The sequence below is a fragment of the Daktulosphaira vitifoliae genome, unplaced genomic scaffold, assembly GCF_025091365.1.
Source record: "Daktulosphaira vitifoliae isolate Bord-2020 unplaced genomic scaffold, ASM2509136v1 Scaffold_2, whole genome shotgun sequence".
Lineage (NCBI taxonomy): Eukaryota > Metazoa > Arthropoda > Insecta > Hemiptera > Phylloxeridae > Daktulosphaira > Daktulosphaira vitifoliae.
Window position 1 is genome coordinate 35,694,761 of NW_026099573.1, and position 17,221 is coordinate 35,711,981.

Genomic DNA, 17,221 nt, shown 5'->3' on the forward strand with positions numbered 1-17,221 from the left:
CTTTCTAATAATAGTAATTCTAACTTCATATGCATTGTGTAAATATAAAAATACCACCCGACAATATAAACCAGATATCGCACAATGTACAAATTGCAATGAAAGTATGGTCTGAAGTCTTGTTAATTTAATTATTTTATTGTAATTTAAGAGTATTATATGTAAGTAGTATTTCAAACACTACTTCCATTTAAGGGAGGGAGTGTTATGAATACTTAACTTAGTTTTAATATTGTCCCACAATTGTAATAACAGATAATCATAAATTGAATTGTAATTGAGGTCGGCCTAAAAGAATGTGTCTATAAAGTATTTTTCGGTGTTGCAAAACCGGGAAGTGGGCCGACTGCGACGATTGTAATGCAGAGCATCGTCAGTCATTTGACAATTATTGTATGAATACTATCACTTTTATTTTTAATAAACTAATTAATTATTCGGCAATACTATTTTATTTTATTCTATTTGTTACTCTCGTAACAGTGTATTTGTGGGTTCGAATTTAATACTCCGAGCTTAAATTTATAATATGTAACGTAGATTCATGTAAATTAAATAAAAATTGATGGACTCATTACATATAGCAAACCCTTGTAAGGTATTTTAAATTGAACAAAAAAATGTCTAAATATATCGATTTTAAAAATTGTTATTGTTCTGGAAATTTTTTCAATTTTTAAGGAAAATGTCTTTAACTAGATACGATTTGTGATTTTTTGACGTATCACTATAAATTGGTCTTTTGAAAGCTTAGAAAAAGTGGCAACAGACAAAAAAAAACATCATAGTAAAATTTATATCTTCTCTGCTTCGCATCAAAGCTAAAATTATTAATTATAATGAACTCCGAAAAAATTGAAATCAATAATTATTTATTTGAATTATATTAATTTCATGGACTAGAAGAAATATTTTAATTATTTCCCTAGATTATAATGGCCTTGGTTTGTATGTTTATGGTGCATTATTTCGGAAGAAAGAAGTTATTATTTATATCAGGCATTGGAATGGCTCTTAATCTATCTCTTATTAACATATTCAACATTTCAGAAGTAATTTGTGAATCACAATGGTTAATTTTGTATTTATTTTATATGCTGTTTTATTCAATCGGTTATGGACCAGTGTTTTGGATTATAATGCCCGAAATATGTCCTAGAGAAGTAAATAAATAATTTATTTAATAGCATTTATTTTCTACATTCCTTTTAAACTAGGAGACATTGTGTAAAGCAATCCAAGTGTCAAACAAGTTTTTTATGAAAAAAAAACTACTAACGTCGCATAATAAATAATTAGCAAGCTCTAACTTTTAGTACTTGCTTATACAATACAAATAGTACATTAAGCTAATTTAAGTTTATAGTGACTTCACAGGTCATTTTAACCATAAAATCTATTTTTTTAATTTTAAACTTTTCCCCTCCTTGATTCAAGTTATTACATATTATAAATATAATTGTGGTGAACGGTTTTTTAAATAAAAATTGAATACGACGTAAAATTTTTTTTTAAATAATATTATAACTTTGTTGATTAAAAATTCTAATGTCAGTATCCTGGAGATAAAAAGTCATTTAACGCTTACCCAGTGACATTAAAAAAAATAAAAGAGCTTGTTAATATCTAATGATAATATATACCAGAAAGTTGGCCAATATAATATGATAAATCAATTAATGTTTGATTAGATAATAGTAATTTTAATTAATTAATTTTTAACAAAATAAGTTAAAATATATGAGTCATCATTTGATTTCTTAACCATTTTTAATACGAAGTGGCCCAAACTTGATTTTATCTGGTAAAAATGATCAAAGTCTGACTTAGTTCAGACTATAAAAATCAAATTTGTTATCCCGACCCAATCCTAATCCGAAAAATATTACGGTTGGTTCTTACCCGATATCATTATTCTTTTAAAGCCCGATCATTTAGCAAAATTCTAGTCCAATCCAATCCAATCCTATTTCTGGTCGGATGTTAGCTGTCAGGTAAATAAATTTTAGAGTGTTTTAATGAACCATTTAATTTTAGAGTGTTTTTATTCTATAAATAAATTATACAATCACTGAAGTACGTATTAGTCCAGAGAACATAATCGCAAGTCTTTTGTTTTATCTTATGTTTACAATGATTCATAAATGTATGTAATGTATTTTATACTTATATTTATGTCTGTAAAAACTTATTTAACTATGTGCCAATAATAATACATTATTTAAATTTTTTTTTACGTACATCATGTCTAAATTTTAAGTGACTCGAAAAATATAGTCTATTAATTTTTTTTAAACTAATTCCTAGAGCTTAAAGACCCCGTTCATGCGGGTAAACTGACACAACCTTAACAAATCTATAAATATGGCTAAAAAATGTGTTAATTTATTTAAATAAATAGAAAATGTCAGTAAATAACACATGGGCTGAAAAGTCCCGGGCCTAACACATAGAGGGCGCTATTTTTTTGGAATTAATATCATTTTTAGTTGGTACTAACCTACAAAAGCCAGCTGTTAAACTTACATGACAATCTGTTCATTAGTGTGTGAGCTATTGTGCTAAAAGTGAAGCTACTTTTGTAAATGTCAAAAATGGATCAAAAACAATTTCGTGTATTAATTTTACATTGCTTCTTGATGGGAAAAAATACCGTTCAAGCAAAGAAATGGCTTGAGAAGTGTTATGGGAACTCTGCTCCATCAGATAGAACAATAAAACGTTGGTATTCTGAATTTAAACGTGGTCGTAGAGACACAGATGATGCAGAACGCAGTGAACGTCCAAATGAGGCAGTAACCCCAGAAAATATTGAAAAAATTCACAAAATTGTTTTGAATGATCGTAAAATGAAGTTGCGTGAGTTAGCTGACATCGTAAAGATATCAAAAGAACGTGTTGGTTTTATATTGCATGAGCATTTGTCCATGAGAAAGCTCTGTTCAAAGTGGGTGCCGCGTTTGCTCACTGTTGATTAAAAACAACAACGTGTTGATGATTCTAAGCAGTGTTTGGTCATGTTCAAACGTAATAAACCGGAATTTTTGCGTCGATACATCACTATGGATGAAACATGGATCCATCCCTTCACTCCTGAATCAAAACGATCGTCATCTGAGTGGACAGCAGCCGGGGAACCTCGTCCAAAGCGCCCGAAAGCACAACAGTCAGCTGGAAAGGTAATGGCCTCAGTATTTTGGGATAAGCAAGGTATAATATTCATCGACTACCTTGAGAAGGGAAATACCATTAACAGTCAATATTATATAGTGTTATTGGAGCGTTTAAAGGCCGAAATCACAAATAAACGACCGCATATGGCAAAAAAAAAATTTTTGTTTCATCAAGACAACGCACCGTGTCACAAATCAAAAAACACATTTGAAAAACTACGNACCGTGTCACAAATCAAAAAACACATTGGCAAAACTACGTGAATTAAAGATCGAATTGCTTCCTCATCCACCATATTCTCCAGATTTGGCTCCCAGCGATTACTGGCTATTTGCAGATTTAAAAAAAATGCTCGCCGGCAAGAAATTTCGCTCGAATGAAGAGGTTATCAGTGAAACTGATATTTTGAGGCAAAAGATAAATCATTCTACAAGAACGGCATTCAAATGTTAGAACGGCGCTGGAATGATTGTGTTGTTCTTGGTGGAGATTATGTTGATGAATAAAGTCAATTTTTAATAAAATAACCGTGTTTTCTTTGTTAGGCCCGGGACTTTTAATTTTTGAGTATTGTATCCAGTGCTGGCTCGTGGGTACTGGTGGTGGGGATACGACTTTAAATATAATACCACTAGTTGTAGATATCAAAAATTGTCAAATTAAAATCAAAATAAATCATAATACACATATTATTATTTTAAAGGTCGTAGTAGAAAATAGAAATGAAAATAATAATAATGGCGACTAGACTATTATAACAACCGATCACGACAAGCAGTTAATTCAAAAAATTAATTGCCCAATATATTAATATACTAACAGGTTACTGTATGGACAACGCTGCCGGTGGTCCAGACAATGCTCGCGTGTGTGTGTGTACTCGTATACACTGAAGGAAACAATTTAAATTTTCGTACACGACAAATGTATTATAACTATTTAAAATAATCATAATACATTTATATTAGCGCAATGCTTAAAATATACGTTTCTGCATATTGCTCAAACGACGCTGTCGATCGTACAAATTACTTGTGTGTACATGCGTAACCACATATACTTCCTGGTATCTTAAACATTTTCTGAAATATGATTAAAATTTACCTTAAAAATTTTTTATGATAAATAATTCAAATTTTATTACAAAATTTAAAAATTACGTGGAATATTCTCAAAAATAAGATAAATAATATTTATTTGTTCAAGTTATAATAGTTGGGAAATAAATTAGCTATGTTAACTAATCCCTATAGCATTGGTATTCTGTATATTAATATTAAAAATAACTTGTCTTAAAATAAAGATACAAATAGGATTTCATATATGTTGTTGGTATGCTATAATCTTGATTTTAAATACATTAAAAGATGAGCCATAAATATATTTACCACTCATCTTCTATTATATTTACCATAAAAAATTAAGAAAATTAGGAAAAACTAATCAATTTTTAATTGATTATTTGTTTGCTTATTTTAGTCAAGATTGTACACATCGGGTCTTGCAGTGAGCTTTTACTATTTAATCAACCTTATAGTAGCTCAACCTATTCAAGCCAATATACAATCTTATTTTTTAAGTTGTTATGGAGTTGATGTTGCATCTATAATATTTTCTATTGTAACAATACTTGGAGCAGTTTTTGCGTTAATTTGGGTACCAGAAACAAAAAATTTTATACTATTTTAAATAAAGTAAGTACGTATTAATAAGTTGCATTAGCTATTCAAAAAAATGTATAACGATAATATTAATTTTATAAGATATCATAGAAAATAGACATTCACTTTATAAGCTATTTTGAAAATTTTTACGCTTGAGCGGAAGAAGTGCTTTGAAGAAATTTTTCCTGATAAATACTCAGTACAGGCAAAAATCGGCATAGTACACCCAAAGAAAAACCTCAATCAATTTTGTTAGAGAAATTATATCAAGGATTTATAATTATGTTTTATTAATACAAACAAATTATTATTCTTATGAATAATTATTATTCATTAATAAATAAATAATTGATCTATTTTGGAGTCTTTGTCATAATGAAAATATGATACAGGTTTAATTATTGTTTTTAAAATATAAAATGTCTGATGTTATTTTTAAATTATTTTATAATATTCGTGTTTATCCCCCCTGTATGACCCTCTTTATACAAAATTTTAAACATGATTATTGAAACTAGGTCATTTTCAATTTAATTTTTAAAAGTCTTCCAGAAATACTGACACTTTTATATATATCTTAAATTAAAGCTTATGTATTATACTTTAATTTAAAAAAAAAATTTGACCTCTGGATTTTTCTTCATGGTAAAAATACTACCGTATTCAAAAATATATTATTTTTGTGTTAAAATTCTGGGTTATGTATTTTATTTTATTTTAAAATACCTAACAAGGGGAGTACAGATTTTTATTTATATAATATAAATAAAAAATTGATATAGTATAGAAAGTTAAATTTATATCAATTTTTTTGCTTTTTGAAGTCGAGAAAAAAAAATTTTGAAATTTAAACTAGCTTAAATAACTCATTATTTCAAATGAACTTGGCGATATACGGTTGCGCGAGTCGGTTAAACTTGTGTTTTACACGCTTGGAGTACAGGGTTCCAACCTGCGTATGGCAAGAAAATTTTTTGCATTTTTTCTTAATTCTTTTTAAGTTAGAATCAATTTTCAACTCGTTTGATTTTAATCTCATTTAGATTCAATAACTTCAATAAAAATCAAGGATCCCATCACTTTAGTCACCCCATGCGAGAAGAAATTTCTTATTCATATTAAAATTATTTTACTATATTTTAAATTTTAGCTTCGATGCAAATCTGAGAAGGTATTTTTTTGTGACTATCATTTATTTTCTCTGCTCTAACTTGACCTATATTTTTCAACGATACGTCAAATGATTACAATCAGCTGAAGATATTACCCTCAAAAATTGAAAAAAAATTCTAATTTATCAATTAAACAGTTACTTATCCCATTTTTTCCATACAGACAATTAAAATCATTCATTTCTAATGTTTTCAAAGTATTTATTGACGAATCAAGTTTGATATGATAATTTAATATGATAGGTTTCAACTACAAAATTAAATCATTTTACTTTGTAATTTAATAAATTTTTTAATCTATTTGTGTGTGCTACTACTAGAATATAATATTACAAATTTTTTGGTAACATGATGCTATATAAATCATTTCTAAAAAAAATGATTATTAGTTTCTCCTGAATTAACTATGAATTTTTACAATTATAATCAAATTTTATTATATGCTTGATTGAGCAAATCTTTTTAACAACTTTGTTTTGATTGGTTCATTTAGTTAAAGTAAATCATTAAAATTAATGAAGTTCTCAATATTTCAATTGTAGAATCTTTTCAAACACCAAAAGTTACTAGGAAATTATTACTATTACTTCTATTTAAGTTATCTATTATGATAAAAATGCAATAAAATATTGAGCTATTCTGATAAATTTACTATAAATAGTATTTATAAAACTTCCTAACTGCATATTAATCTTAACGATACAATTTTTTTAATTCTCATAAAATTTTCTATTTAATGATGTCAATTTGAAACTTGTAATTGAGCTAAAAGTTATGGCAAAATAAATTTTTTTTTTTTTATTATAAACATTCACAAAAATCAACTTTAAACGATTAAAAAAATAGGTTAAATATGTCATTTTTCTTATTTTTAACATATTAATAATCAAAATCAGTATTAATTTAAAACAATTTTTTTTTGTTCTTAATTATTTTTTTTTTATATGTAAATACTATTTTTTAATAATAACAAAACTTAGAAGTGATAGAAAAAGTCTAATTGCATAATTGAAACCATCGCGAAAAGTTGATTTAGAATATTATATTTTTGTTTCTGATGAAAGTTCCTTGTAGTACAGTGTATAAAACTTATAACTTTGTTAACTGTTATAACTTTATCATAAATGACCAAAACAGTATAAATTTTTTTTATTTAGATGCATGTCTTTACTTATCATTTGGTTTTTTTTTTTATAAATCTAACCCTTTACCTATCTACAAGAGGGATTCAAAATAATAACTTTTTTTTTTTTAGTTAAAATTAATTCAGTTCTGGATATTTCAATTGTAGAATCTTTTTAAATACTGAAAGTTACTTAGAAATGATTACTATGATTTCTATTAAGTGTTCTATTACAATAAAAATGCAAAAAAATAATTTTTATACACGTAAAAGTAAAGCAAAATGTAACTTCTTTATTATTTTTATAATTTCTCCGTATAAATTACAATATCAAATTATTGAATATCAATTTCATACTAAATTTAGGAGGCCGTATTTATGCGGAAAAAAAAATGGGCGGAACATGAATTATCCGGAAAAAATATCTCCGGAACGTATATTACTGGAACTGTATAATTACGGAAACTTTAAAATCCGGACTGTAAAATTCAGGATCGTAAAATCCCGGACCGTATAAATACGGAATACAAGATGCCTGACCGTAGATTACCGGTCTTCTAAAATTCGGAATGTAGAACGCCGGACCGTAGAAATCCGGAAAATATTGTTATAAGTGGTTCTCAATATGCTCTCTCGTTCTATATAGTTTTATTCCATGAATACCTACTGAAGCACGGATATTCGGAATGAATTTCCAGCATGACAAAATTATAATTAATTGTGTTTTAAAATTATTATTGTATAGTCCTACAAATTCAAGTTAGACATTTGTTTTTCATATATTCTATTAATGGAGAATTCTGTTCGATTTCGATCATTCTTAAGATAAAATATCAATTTTATATTATTAATATTCCTAAATCCAATAGTGATTGCAATAAGTGTTTATTTAATTTAATAAATTTATAAAAATCATAGTGTACATACAACATAGCTATTTGTAGCTATTTGAGCAGCTCGAAATCGCTGTACATTTTAAACCTACTTTATATTTGAAAACCTGAAATCTTTTTAATTTCAGTGTTAAGGAGTTTTTATTAAATATTATTATAAAATCAAAGTAACATAATTGACAAACATATTTTAGATTTTATTCTTAAAAAAAAAAAGTACAAATAATGAAAATAATTTACATCCCGGTGTGGAAAAATGAGTTAATGTGACGAAACGTAAAAGGCTCGGGGCAACTTGCGATATTGAAGTAAAAGTTTGTTAATTTCTTAGGGACGTTATTTAAATGCCAAACGCTCGGTTACAGATACAATATAATATTTATGTATATTACAAATACAACTTTAAATAGAAGTTAATCCAATACTATTAGAGTACTTTAATATATACAGTCATATACACATATTAATTTATAATACAGTGGTTTCTATATAAACTTCCTTCATTTTTAAATTAATTTGATGCAAAGTGATCGGAATTTTGTTCTAAACAGCATACAAAAAATATTGGTGAATTTTATTGTCAACCCCTTCACGTACGTCAAAGGGATTAAAAATTGACAAAAAAATGTAGAAATCTATTTTTTTTATATATATCCTACTAATTATTATAAATAGAAAAAATTCCTCAGAATTAAAAATGCAGTTAACTATAATGAAAAGAAAGAGGTCTTTACAAATTTGTTGTAACATTGATTTATCAACGTCTAACTAATAAATTCTGTTTAATTTTATTTTTCGCGAAGACTTTTTTGGTCTTTAATGTTTATCTCTATAATTATTGTGTCATACGTCGGTAGTACCCCGACGCAGACACAAAAAGGAATACGCAAATTAATTAATATTTTTTATCGACAAATTCGACGTTTTTAGCTCCTCCCGTTGGATACACTGGTCAGCCCCAATCCTTCCAATTAGTGAACTACTTAAGGGATAGAGTTTAGACCCGTTAGCATGGTATAGCTCAAATGTAGTAGACTGAAGGGTGGCTCCTCGGCAACCACCAGCACAACTACCTTTTTACTATACCTACTAAAGGACGGTTAAGTCCAAAAACTAACCAGCACGCACACTAATTATTAAGATCGGTTAGAGGACCAGTAGTCCAACCTCGACTCTTGCCGCACACGCACAATTTTTAATAGCACGACGGATATAAAGTATTTACTCTCAATGTACAGGTTTTTAAAATTAATTAAGTCGTACAAAACACAAAGTTACTCGCACACGAACGTCCTGACCCGTAGCTTGACGTTTCTTCGTCAAAAAGTCCAGTTTCCCTTACTTTTCATGTTTCCCTTTATATATTCTGTTTTCCACCATTATTAATTCACTTACCTTGCATTCCCCTTTTATATGACGTTATTATATTGCTTAAGAATTTAAAAATTGCTTACTACTGTTGCAAAACTTATATTATACTAAAATCGACGTTATTTAATACTTCCTCCGCTATTTAGTACAATAGAATCTAAGAAAATATTTTCAAAAAAATATGTATAAAAAAAAGTTAATAACATAACTTTTCGTAGTATTAAAATTTCATTGTAAAAATCGAAAAAATATAAATGTATCAATATATTTTGTTAAAAACTATAATTATCCTAATTCAATCAAGCAATTCTCATTTAACTATATCTGCTTTGTCAATATTGAAAGAATATCTTGTTTATTTTGCATTCATTACTCTAAATGGCATTATTTATTGGAAATTATTTTTATAAAACCTATAGCCTTTAAAAATTGTAACTATAGTTAAAATAAGGACCACCCTTATATATATACAAAAAATAATAACATTTTGAATATTTTTAACTTTATTTAATTAAAATTTTAATATTAACCATTAAAATTAATATAAAATTAAACATAAATTGAATTTTCCATACAATTTTCAAATGTTTAATCATTCAAAAATAAGAAAAAGAGTAATTTCATTTTCAAAAATATAACCACCAAACGAATTAAAAACATTAAAATTAAGTTGTGTAATACATAAAACAATCAATCGCCTTAATATTAAACATTTATTACAATTTTAAATTAATAATTTATTAAAAAAAAAACATTAGTAGAAAAAATTAATTTTCTAATTAAAACACAAAATTATATATTACAATCTTTTTTTATCAAAATTATTAAATTATTATTAAATTAATTTTAATTACAAAATAGATACACTTCACATTAAATTTATTTTTAATATTTACATTGATTCATGAAAAATATATTCTCTGAAACTGTTCTATTTCAGCTCTACAAATTGGACATGTTTTAGGATATTGTGTATCCAAAACTGCCACACAGGATTCACATATCCAAGCATGACCACAAGGTATAGCGATATATTGAGAGACATTGTCTCCAGCCTCAATTATTGTACAAGTTATACAAAAAGATCCATTAGACCTTATATTTGGGTTTATAATGTCGAAATTATTGTTAGTTTGCGGGGAGGGTACATCAATTTCATTGTCCTCAGGCGTTGCTCTGTATTCAATACCCAAAGCCCAATGTCTTTGTCTTCTCTCATAACTCGAGCATGAATGAGAACATTTATTTAAAAATTGCCAAATCGATAATAATCCAGCACTCTTTTGTTCTGTTGCTCTTTTTATACATTTTGAATTCATTAGGTATACCGATTTGAGGTTTCTGGTGGGTTGTAGAGCATTAGCTAGTTGATTTAAAACTATATGGTATTTAGTATTTAATTCAGTTATGTGACCTATATTATAGAAATCTTAAATTAATTCCATTATATGAGTAAATTGAATATGTATTTTATCATTACATTATTTTAGTTTGTATTTAATATTTAACTCATCTAAACAATTATTTAGACTGATAAAATTAATTGACAAAAACTGAGTGACAAGTTTTTACAAATAATTATTGATTAGTATAAATAATCATACCTAAGAAAACCCATAAATTTGGATGATTAACTGAAAACTTATATTTCATTGAATTATGGAAGCTTTCTAAATTATTATTGGTTCTTCTTGGTAAATTGTGGACTGATAGAATGTTTGTCCCTACCTGATTAATCCAGTATCTAAATTAAAAAAAGGTAATAATTTAAGACATTTAATGAGTAAAATTTATATTTATCATTAACTTAGTGAGAAGTGTAGACAAACAAATTGGATTTAAAGAAATTCTTATTTAATTATTAATTAGTCATGGATAAAATATTATTTTAATTAATTATATTACACATTGATTGTTATCTGTGAACGCTTCAGTCCTAAAAATTTCTTTAAATTACAAATTTTAAATTAATTTTTAAACCTGAATTTTTAACAGTAAATAACTAGTTTAAGTAGGGGTTAGCGGGCAAGTTTAGACCTGGAGCAAGATGATCTTCTTGGATTACAAAAAATATAGTAATGTTTCAGACATTATTTTAGAAATATTTTTAAATATATTAACCAAAAAATGACAAGTGATCAAAAATAATTTAAATGAACACAAATAATTGTTTTAAATCACATTTTTACTACTTAGCAAGAATGGTATAATGTTGTTGTTTACAATGAAAAGGTTTTAATTTGAGCAAGAATAAATAAATGAAAGTTTTTTATATTTTAAAAGCTAAGGAAAACTCTGCAAAGAGTATTTGAAATTATGAGTCTTATTCAAATTAGGATGATTTTTTAATAAAAATGAAATGGGAAAAGTTGGTTTTTATGTTATTTGTATATACAATTTCTGTATATAAATTAATTTGCTTATAATAAACATTTCTGTTAGTCACCTGTTGTAATAATTGAACAGTTCAGCCATTGGTGTGTTGTGGCATACAGCATATGCTTTTACTAGCTGAAATCCTAGTACAATTTCGTTATGTTGCAAAAGTGGCAAACACATAAGCATTTTTAAAGTTTTTAATGCATGATTGTTGGCATTAACCAAATGAAGGAATCCCAAAGCTTTCATTTTTTTCCAGATAGCCTATATAAATAACATAGAATGAAGTATAAATTTCATCTCTTTATTTTTATTTATTTGATATTAGTTATAAATTTTATTTTAACTAGCCTGGTTATAATGAAACCAGCAACCAACTACTCTGGTTTGTGAACCACCAAATGAATTGGTAAGAGAATCCCTTAGTGCTGTTTCAAAATCTGTCATTATAACTTCAGGTTGTAGACTAGGAAACATATTTTGTTTCATAAAATTGAAAACACAAAGATATGCATTTCTAGTTTTTGCTTCCATCAAAGAATATGCTACGGGTATAGATTAAAATCAATTATTAATTATATTAGCGATGAACTTTCATTTTACCAATCAAAAAAGTATATGTTATAAGTATAAGTATTCATGAATACATATTTTGTTAATTATTATATATCAGTTTTGATATTCAAAAGAAAAAAAAATTTGTGGGTTTTTATTAATTTTTTAAATTATATAATTAATAACAACTTTCTTGAGTCAATATAATTTGTATAAATCAATAAAATATTCTTTTTTAGAAGTGAAGATCAAAATTTAACATTTCAAATTTTTAAAAATCTAAATTAACTGTAGCACTTATCATGAATTTTATTAATACTTGAACTTATAATTTCTTATTTAATTTTATATTTCATAATTTTCAAAGATAATTCATTAAAAACTATATTATTAATTTTATTTTTATTCATTTGTTATCCAACATATGATTGAACTATTTTATGCGTGTAATTCATCATAATAAATCAATACAGTATATTATAATTTTTAAATGTCAACATCTCTAGAAGTAATTAAAAAAATTTGGTAACTGACAAGACAATTATTTATTTCACCTCAATCTAGTGGTATAAATAATTATTTATTAATTCAAATCATTATAATTATTGAAACTTAAATCTAATTGTTAATATAATTATTACTACTAAAATAGGATTTAAAATTGTGAAATATTTACTAAAAGCATTAGTATAAGAATATGATCTGAATGAAGATGAACCAAAATACTCATTAAGATAATTTTGGAAAAAAGTATTATTTGTTAAAACATGATAAAGTACTACATAAAGTTTTTATTATACAAGCTTCTTATTTTAAAATATAGTTTGTATAACTACATTATCCCGGTAATGTTCATTCATTAAAACTAAAACCATTTTTTCAAATATACCTCGTAGTTTTAATTTTAAATCAATCTTGAATTTTTAATTTATCTCTTTAGAAATGATTTATCATTTTGCTTACATAATTGTCAATCATACAGTGAAGTGTCAAAAGTTGTTGTCCTGTATTATTCGGCACAACTTTAAAAGTAGCATCCACATGCATTTCTGTAATACCGTTTGCTAAAACGTGCTCAATTAAATTATTACACCCAAATATTATGCTGGACTTTCCTAAAAAAAAAAAAAAAAAAATGAAAAACTGACAAAACTGACAAAACTAGAGTAACTATTTCAAGTATAAATAAGAAGAGTTTACCATCATTATCAGTTACACATCCCTTAAAAATGGAACTATTACAACAAGTATACCTTGGTAAATCATTATTTTCAAATTTTATAGATAGTTCGTTTAAATTTTGTGGTAATGTAGGAAATGATGATCTACGAGCTAAGCGCATCATGCTTTCTGCTGTTGGCCAAGTATATAAACTAGCAGCTGTAGTATGTCTGAAATAATTAACATTTTACATGTTATACCTGCATGTTATTTTTTAATATAACAATTTATGATTACAAATACTTTATAATTTAATTACCGTAACATTTCCTCATCATAAATTGTTCTTAATGGTAAATTTTCAGATTTTGACCGCGATTTCAAAATATTTTTAAAAGACTTTATCATAATTTCATTATTATTATTATTTAATATGTGTATATTCGAGTGTGGCTTAAGTTCAGTCACAACATTATTAAAACTTTTTTTTGCTGTACCATTGCAAAAATATATTGCTGAACCCGCACATTTGTAATATCTATAGAATAAAAAATAATGTTCGGTTCATTACTAAATATCAAGTAAATATGTATCTGAGGAAATTTAGGGTAAAATGGACTGCATTATTATTGCTACTATTGAACTATATTTATAGTGAAAGCAAAGGGGAGGAAAGAGTTGAAACCCCACAAGAAAACTTTTTCAACAATTGTTTTCTAATCTCTCCTATTGTTAAGAACTTTATTTTAGGTATTACTATGTTTCCTAAATTTAATTTAATTTTAAATTTTTCAGTTAATTTTTTATGCGTTTTTTGGTGTACTATTTTTTGTCACTATTTTTTACTTGATATTATGATAGAAAAAAAAGTTACAAACAATTTTGTTCTTATAATTTTTTTTATCCGAACAAACGTTTACGTTTTATAATTGTTTAAAGATTTTGACTATCTGAAAAAATATTGTCATTTATAACGTTTCATAATATCGGTAGCAGTGCAACCGGTATTTTTGTTAGATCCTTTAGTCTTACAAATCCATAGACTTTGCTATTAATAATACACCGAAAACCCGATTTGAATCTATTATTATCACTCATTTAACGCTTAGTAAATTTTTATAGCTAATTTACCTGTCANAAAACCCGATTTGAATCTATTATTATCACTCATTTAACGCTTAGTAAATTTTTATAGCTAATTTACCTGTCAAACTTGATCAATAAAATTTGGTTTATGCTACAGTAAATAAAAATAATGACTTCTGTATTTAATACACTAAAATAACAATAGAAATTTGGCCTAAAATCACTTAACTTTAACAAGCTGTAACGGACAAACGGTTAATCGGATAAAAAAAATTATAAGAACAAAATTGTTTGTAATTTTTTTTTTCTATCATACTGTAAAGTTAAAAGTAAGGGTTCCCATTTAAGAAAATTATAAATATGGGTTTTTATCCTTGAAAGGACGAAAAAATAATGGTTTGACTTGATATTATTGTAGGGTTTTTGAACTTAATATTTTTCCTCTATAATAAAATGTTAAATTCTCAATAGTTTCTGAGAAAATGAGTGCCATTACAGATTTCGATTACGTATATATATACGTTAAGGTAAAATTTGAAATATTTAAAAGATCGAACTATCTGTAAAATCAATACATTTTTCTTAAGAGTCAGTAGACCTCGGTACATCCCTCTATCAAATATATTTGCATACTTACGTGTAACCATTTTTCTTTCCATTATTCGTATATCTGAATCCATTATGAAACATTTTTGTATTAAAAAAAACTAAATGAACTTATAAAAATTTCAATCAAACAAATAAAATGATGCGAGCATATGCACACTAGGACACCGTAGGTGCAATGTAGTCAAAACAAAAGAATATTCGTCTTCTCGAAAGAGTGAAGTAAGGTGAAGATGAAGAAGGGGTTTAAAGTGCGATAAGGAGATATTGAATTTATAGTTAAATAAAATATTAACTATTAATAGTTTACTAAATAAAAAATTGGTCTATACATTTTATTAATACATCTGTAATTAGTAATCCTTTAATTTTAAATGTTGTTGTTGGTCATCAAACTTTGTAGTAAACCCTACTAAAAAATTACGGATTTTCATAAGTCTATAAAATAGATGTGTAAACATTATAATGTTATTGTGCTATAATATGTATACACATTTATGTGATTATTCATTACATATATTTAAAAAATACAAAATAAATTGTCATGCGTAATACTCACGTCTAATTTTTTAAGAATACTAGAAAAGCGGCAACATACTCTACTCTTTGTATCATATCTAATCATGATTCCCCTCATAAAGTCAAGATACCTTAGAAGGATTTTTCGGATCATATAAATAATATTTATAAATATATTAATTAATATATCCTAATATAATATAATATCTTTGGACATTACATCCCTAGAATTATCATAAGATACTTAAACAGAATATGGATTCATTTTAAATATATATAAATAGTTTTAATCTCATAAATGTTTTATGGTGCCTGGAAATATTTATTTTTCCTAAAGCTGAAAAAAGATTACAAATCATAATCCTATATTGTATTTANAAAAACTAAATGAACTTATAAAAATTTCAATCAAACAAATAAAATGATGCGAGCATATGCACACTAGGACACCGTAGGTGCAATGTAGTCAAAACAAAAGAATATTCGTCTTCTCGAAAGAGTGAAGTAAGGTGAAGATGAAGAAGGGGTTTAAAGTGCGATAAGGAGATATTGAATTTATAGTTAAATAAAATATTAACTATTAATAGTTTACTAAATAAAAAATTGGTCTATACATTTTATTAATATATCTGTAATTAGTAATCCTTTAATTTAAAATGTTGTTGTTGGTCATCAAACTTTGTAGTAAACCCTACTAAAAAATTACGGATTTTCATAAGTCTATAAAATAGATGTGTAAACATTATAATGTTATTGTGCTATAATATGTATACACATTTATGTGATTATTCATTACATATATTTAAAAAATACAAAATAAATTGTCATGCGTAATACTCACGTCTAATTTTTTAAGAATACTAGAAAAGCGGCAACATACTCTACTCTTTGTATCATATCTAATCATGATTCCCCTCATAAAGTCAAGATACCTTAGAAGGATTTTTCGGATCATATAAATAATATTTATAAATATATTAATTAATATATCCTAATATAATATAATATCTTTGGACATTACATCCCTAGAATTATCATAAGATACTTAAACAGAATATGGATTCATTTTAAATATATATAAATAGTTTTAATCTCATAAATGTTTTATGGTGCCTGGAAATATTTATTTTTCCTAAAGCTGAAAAAAGATTACAAATCATAATCCTATATTGTATTTAACTAGAGGCAAGATTAAATAACAGCACAATTTTATTTATATTTATTTATTTAAAATATGTAATGCACAAATGGTCACTTTCATAAGTAACACAAACAAGTAATAAACTACATTTGAATAAAATTAAAATTTTCAATTGATTAAAAAAAAATTGTTGGCTGCTAAAGGTATATAAAAATGAAAACATACAGAATGTACTTTTAAATTAAATAACTAAAAATCATTAATTTAAATGAATTTTAACCTGGTTCAATAAGTTGTAAGAAAAATAACCTCATTACTGATAGCCATGGATTTTAATAACATACGGTTATTTGGCCCGCAACTCATATTGCTCTTCA

The 17,221-nt window shown here is 26.0% G+C and overlaps 3 protein-coding genes across 3 annotated transcripts in view; 1 reads left to right on the forward strand and 2 right to left on the reverse strand.

Annotated features, from left to right (window-relative positions):
* The window catches only part of LOC126899802 (uncharacterized protein DDB_G0289917-like), a 145,235-nt gene that overhangs the window by 91,509 nt on the left and 36,505 nt on the right, over positions 1 to 17,221 (reverse strand). The window lies entirely within an intron of this gene.
* LOC126898202 (protein GVQW3-like) lies at positions 2,595 to 2,978 on the forward strand. Its single transcript, XM_050672143.1, has one exon. It carries the CDS (start codon positions 2,595 to 2,597, stop codon positions 2,976 to 2,978), a length of 384 nt encoding a protein of 127 aa, XP_050528100.1.
* Positions 10,281 to 15,412, reverse strand: LOC126899841 (uncharacterized). The gene is made up of 8 exons (XM_050675073.1): positions 15,216 to 15,412; positions 13,812 to 14,030; positions 13,532 to 13,722; positions 13,295 to 13,446; positions 12,128 to 12,334; positions 11,844 to 12,040; positions 11,002 to 11,141; positions 10,281 to 10,811 (listed from the first exon to the last, which is right to left on the reverse strand). The coding sequence occupies exons 1-8, from the start codon at positions 15,266 to 15,268 to the stop codon at positions 10,300 to 10,302; spliced, it is 1,671 nt and encodes a 556-aa protein (XP_050531030.1). The 5' UTR covers positions 15,269 to 15,412; the 3' UTR covers positions 10,281 to 10,299.

Bases quoted from the DNA above. Each gene is read 5' to 3' on its own strand.
- LOC126898202 (XM_050672143.1), top strand. From the start codon at position 2,595: ATGGATCAAAAACAATTTCGTGTATTAATTTTACATTGCTTCTTGATG.
- LOC126899841 (XM_050675073.1), bottom strand. From the start codon at position 15,268: ATGTTTCATAATGGATTCAGATATACGAATAATGGAAAGAAAAATGGT. The intron at 14,031-15,215 runs GTAAGTATGCAA...TTTATTCTATAG, and splicing joins GGAAAGAAAAATGGTTACAC to ATATTACAAATGTGCGGGTT. The intron at 10,812-11,001 runs GTATGATTATTT...TCTATAATATAG, and splicing joins AAATTTATGGGTTTTCTTAG to GTCACATAACTGAATTAAAT.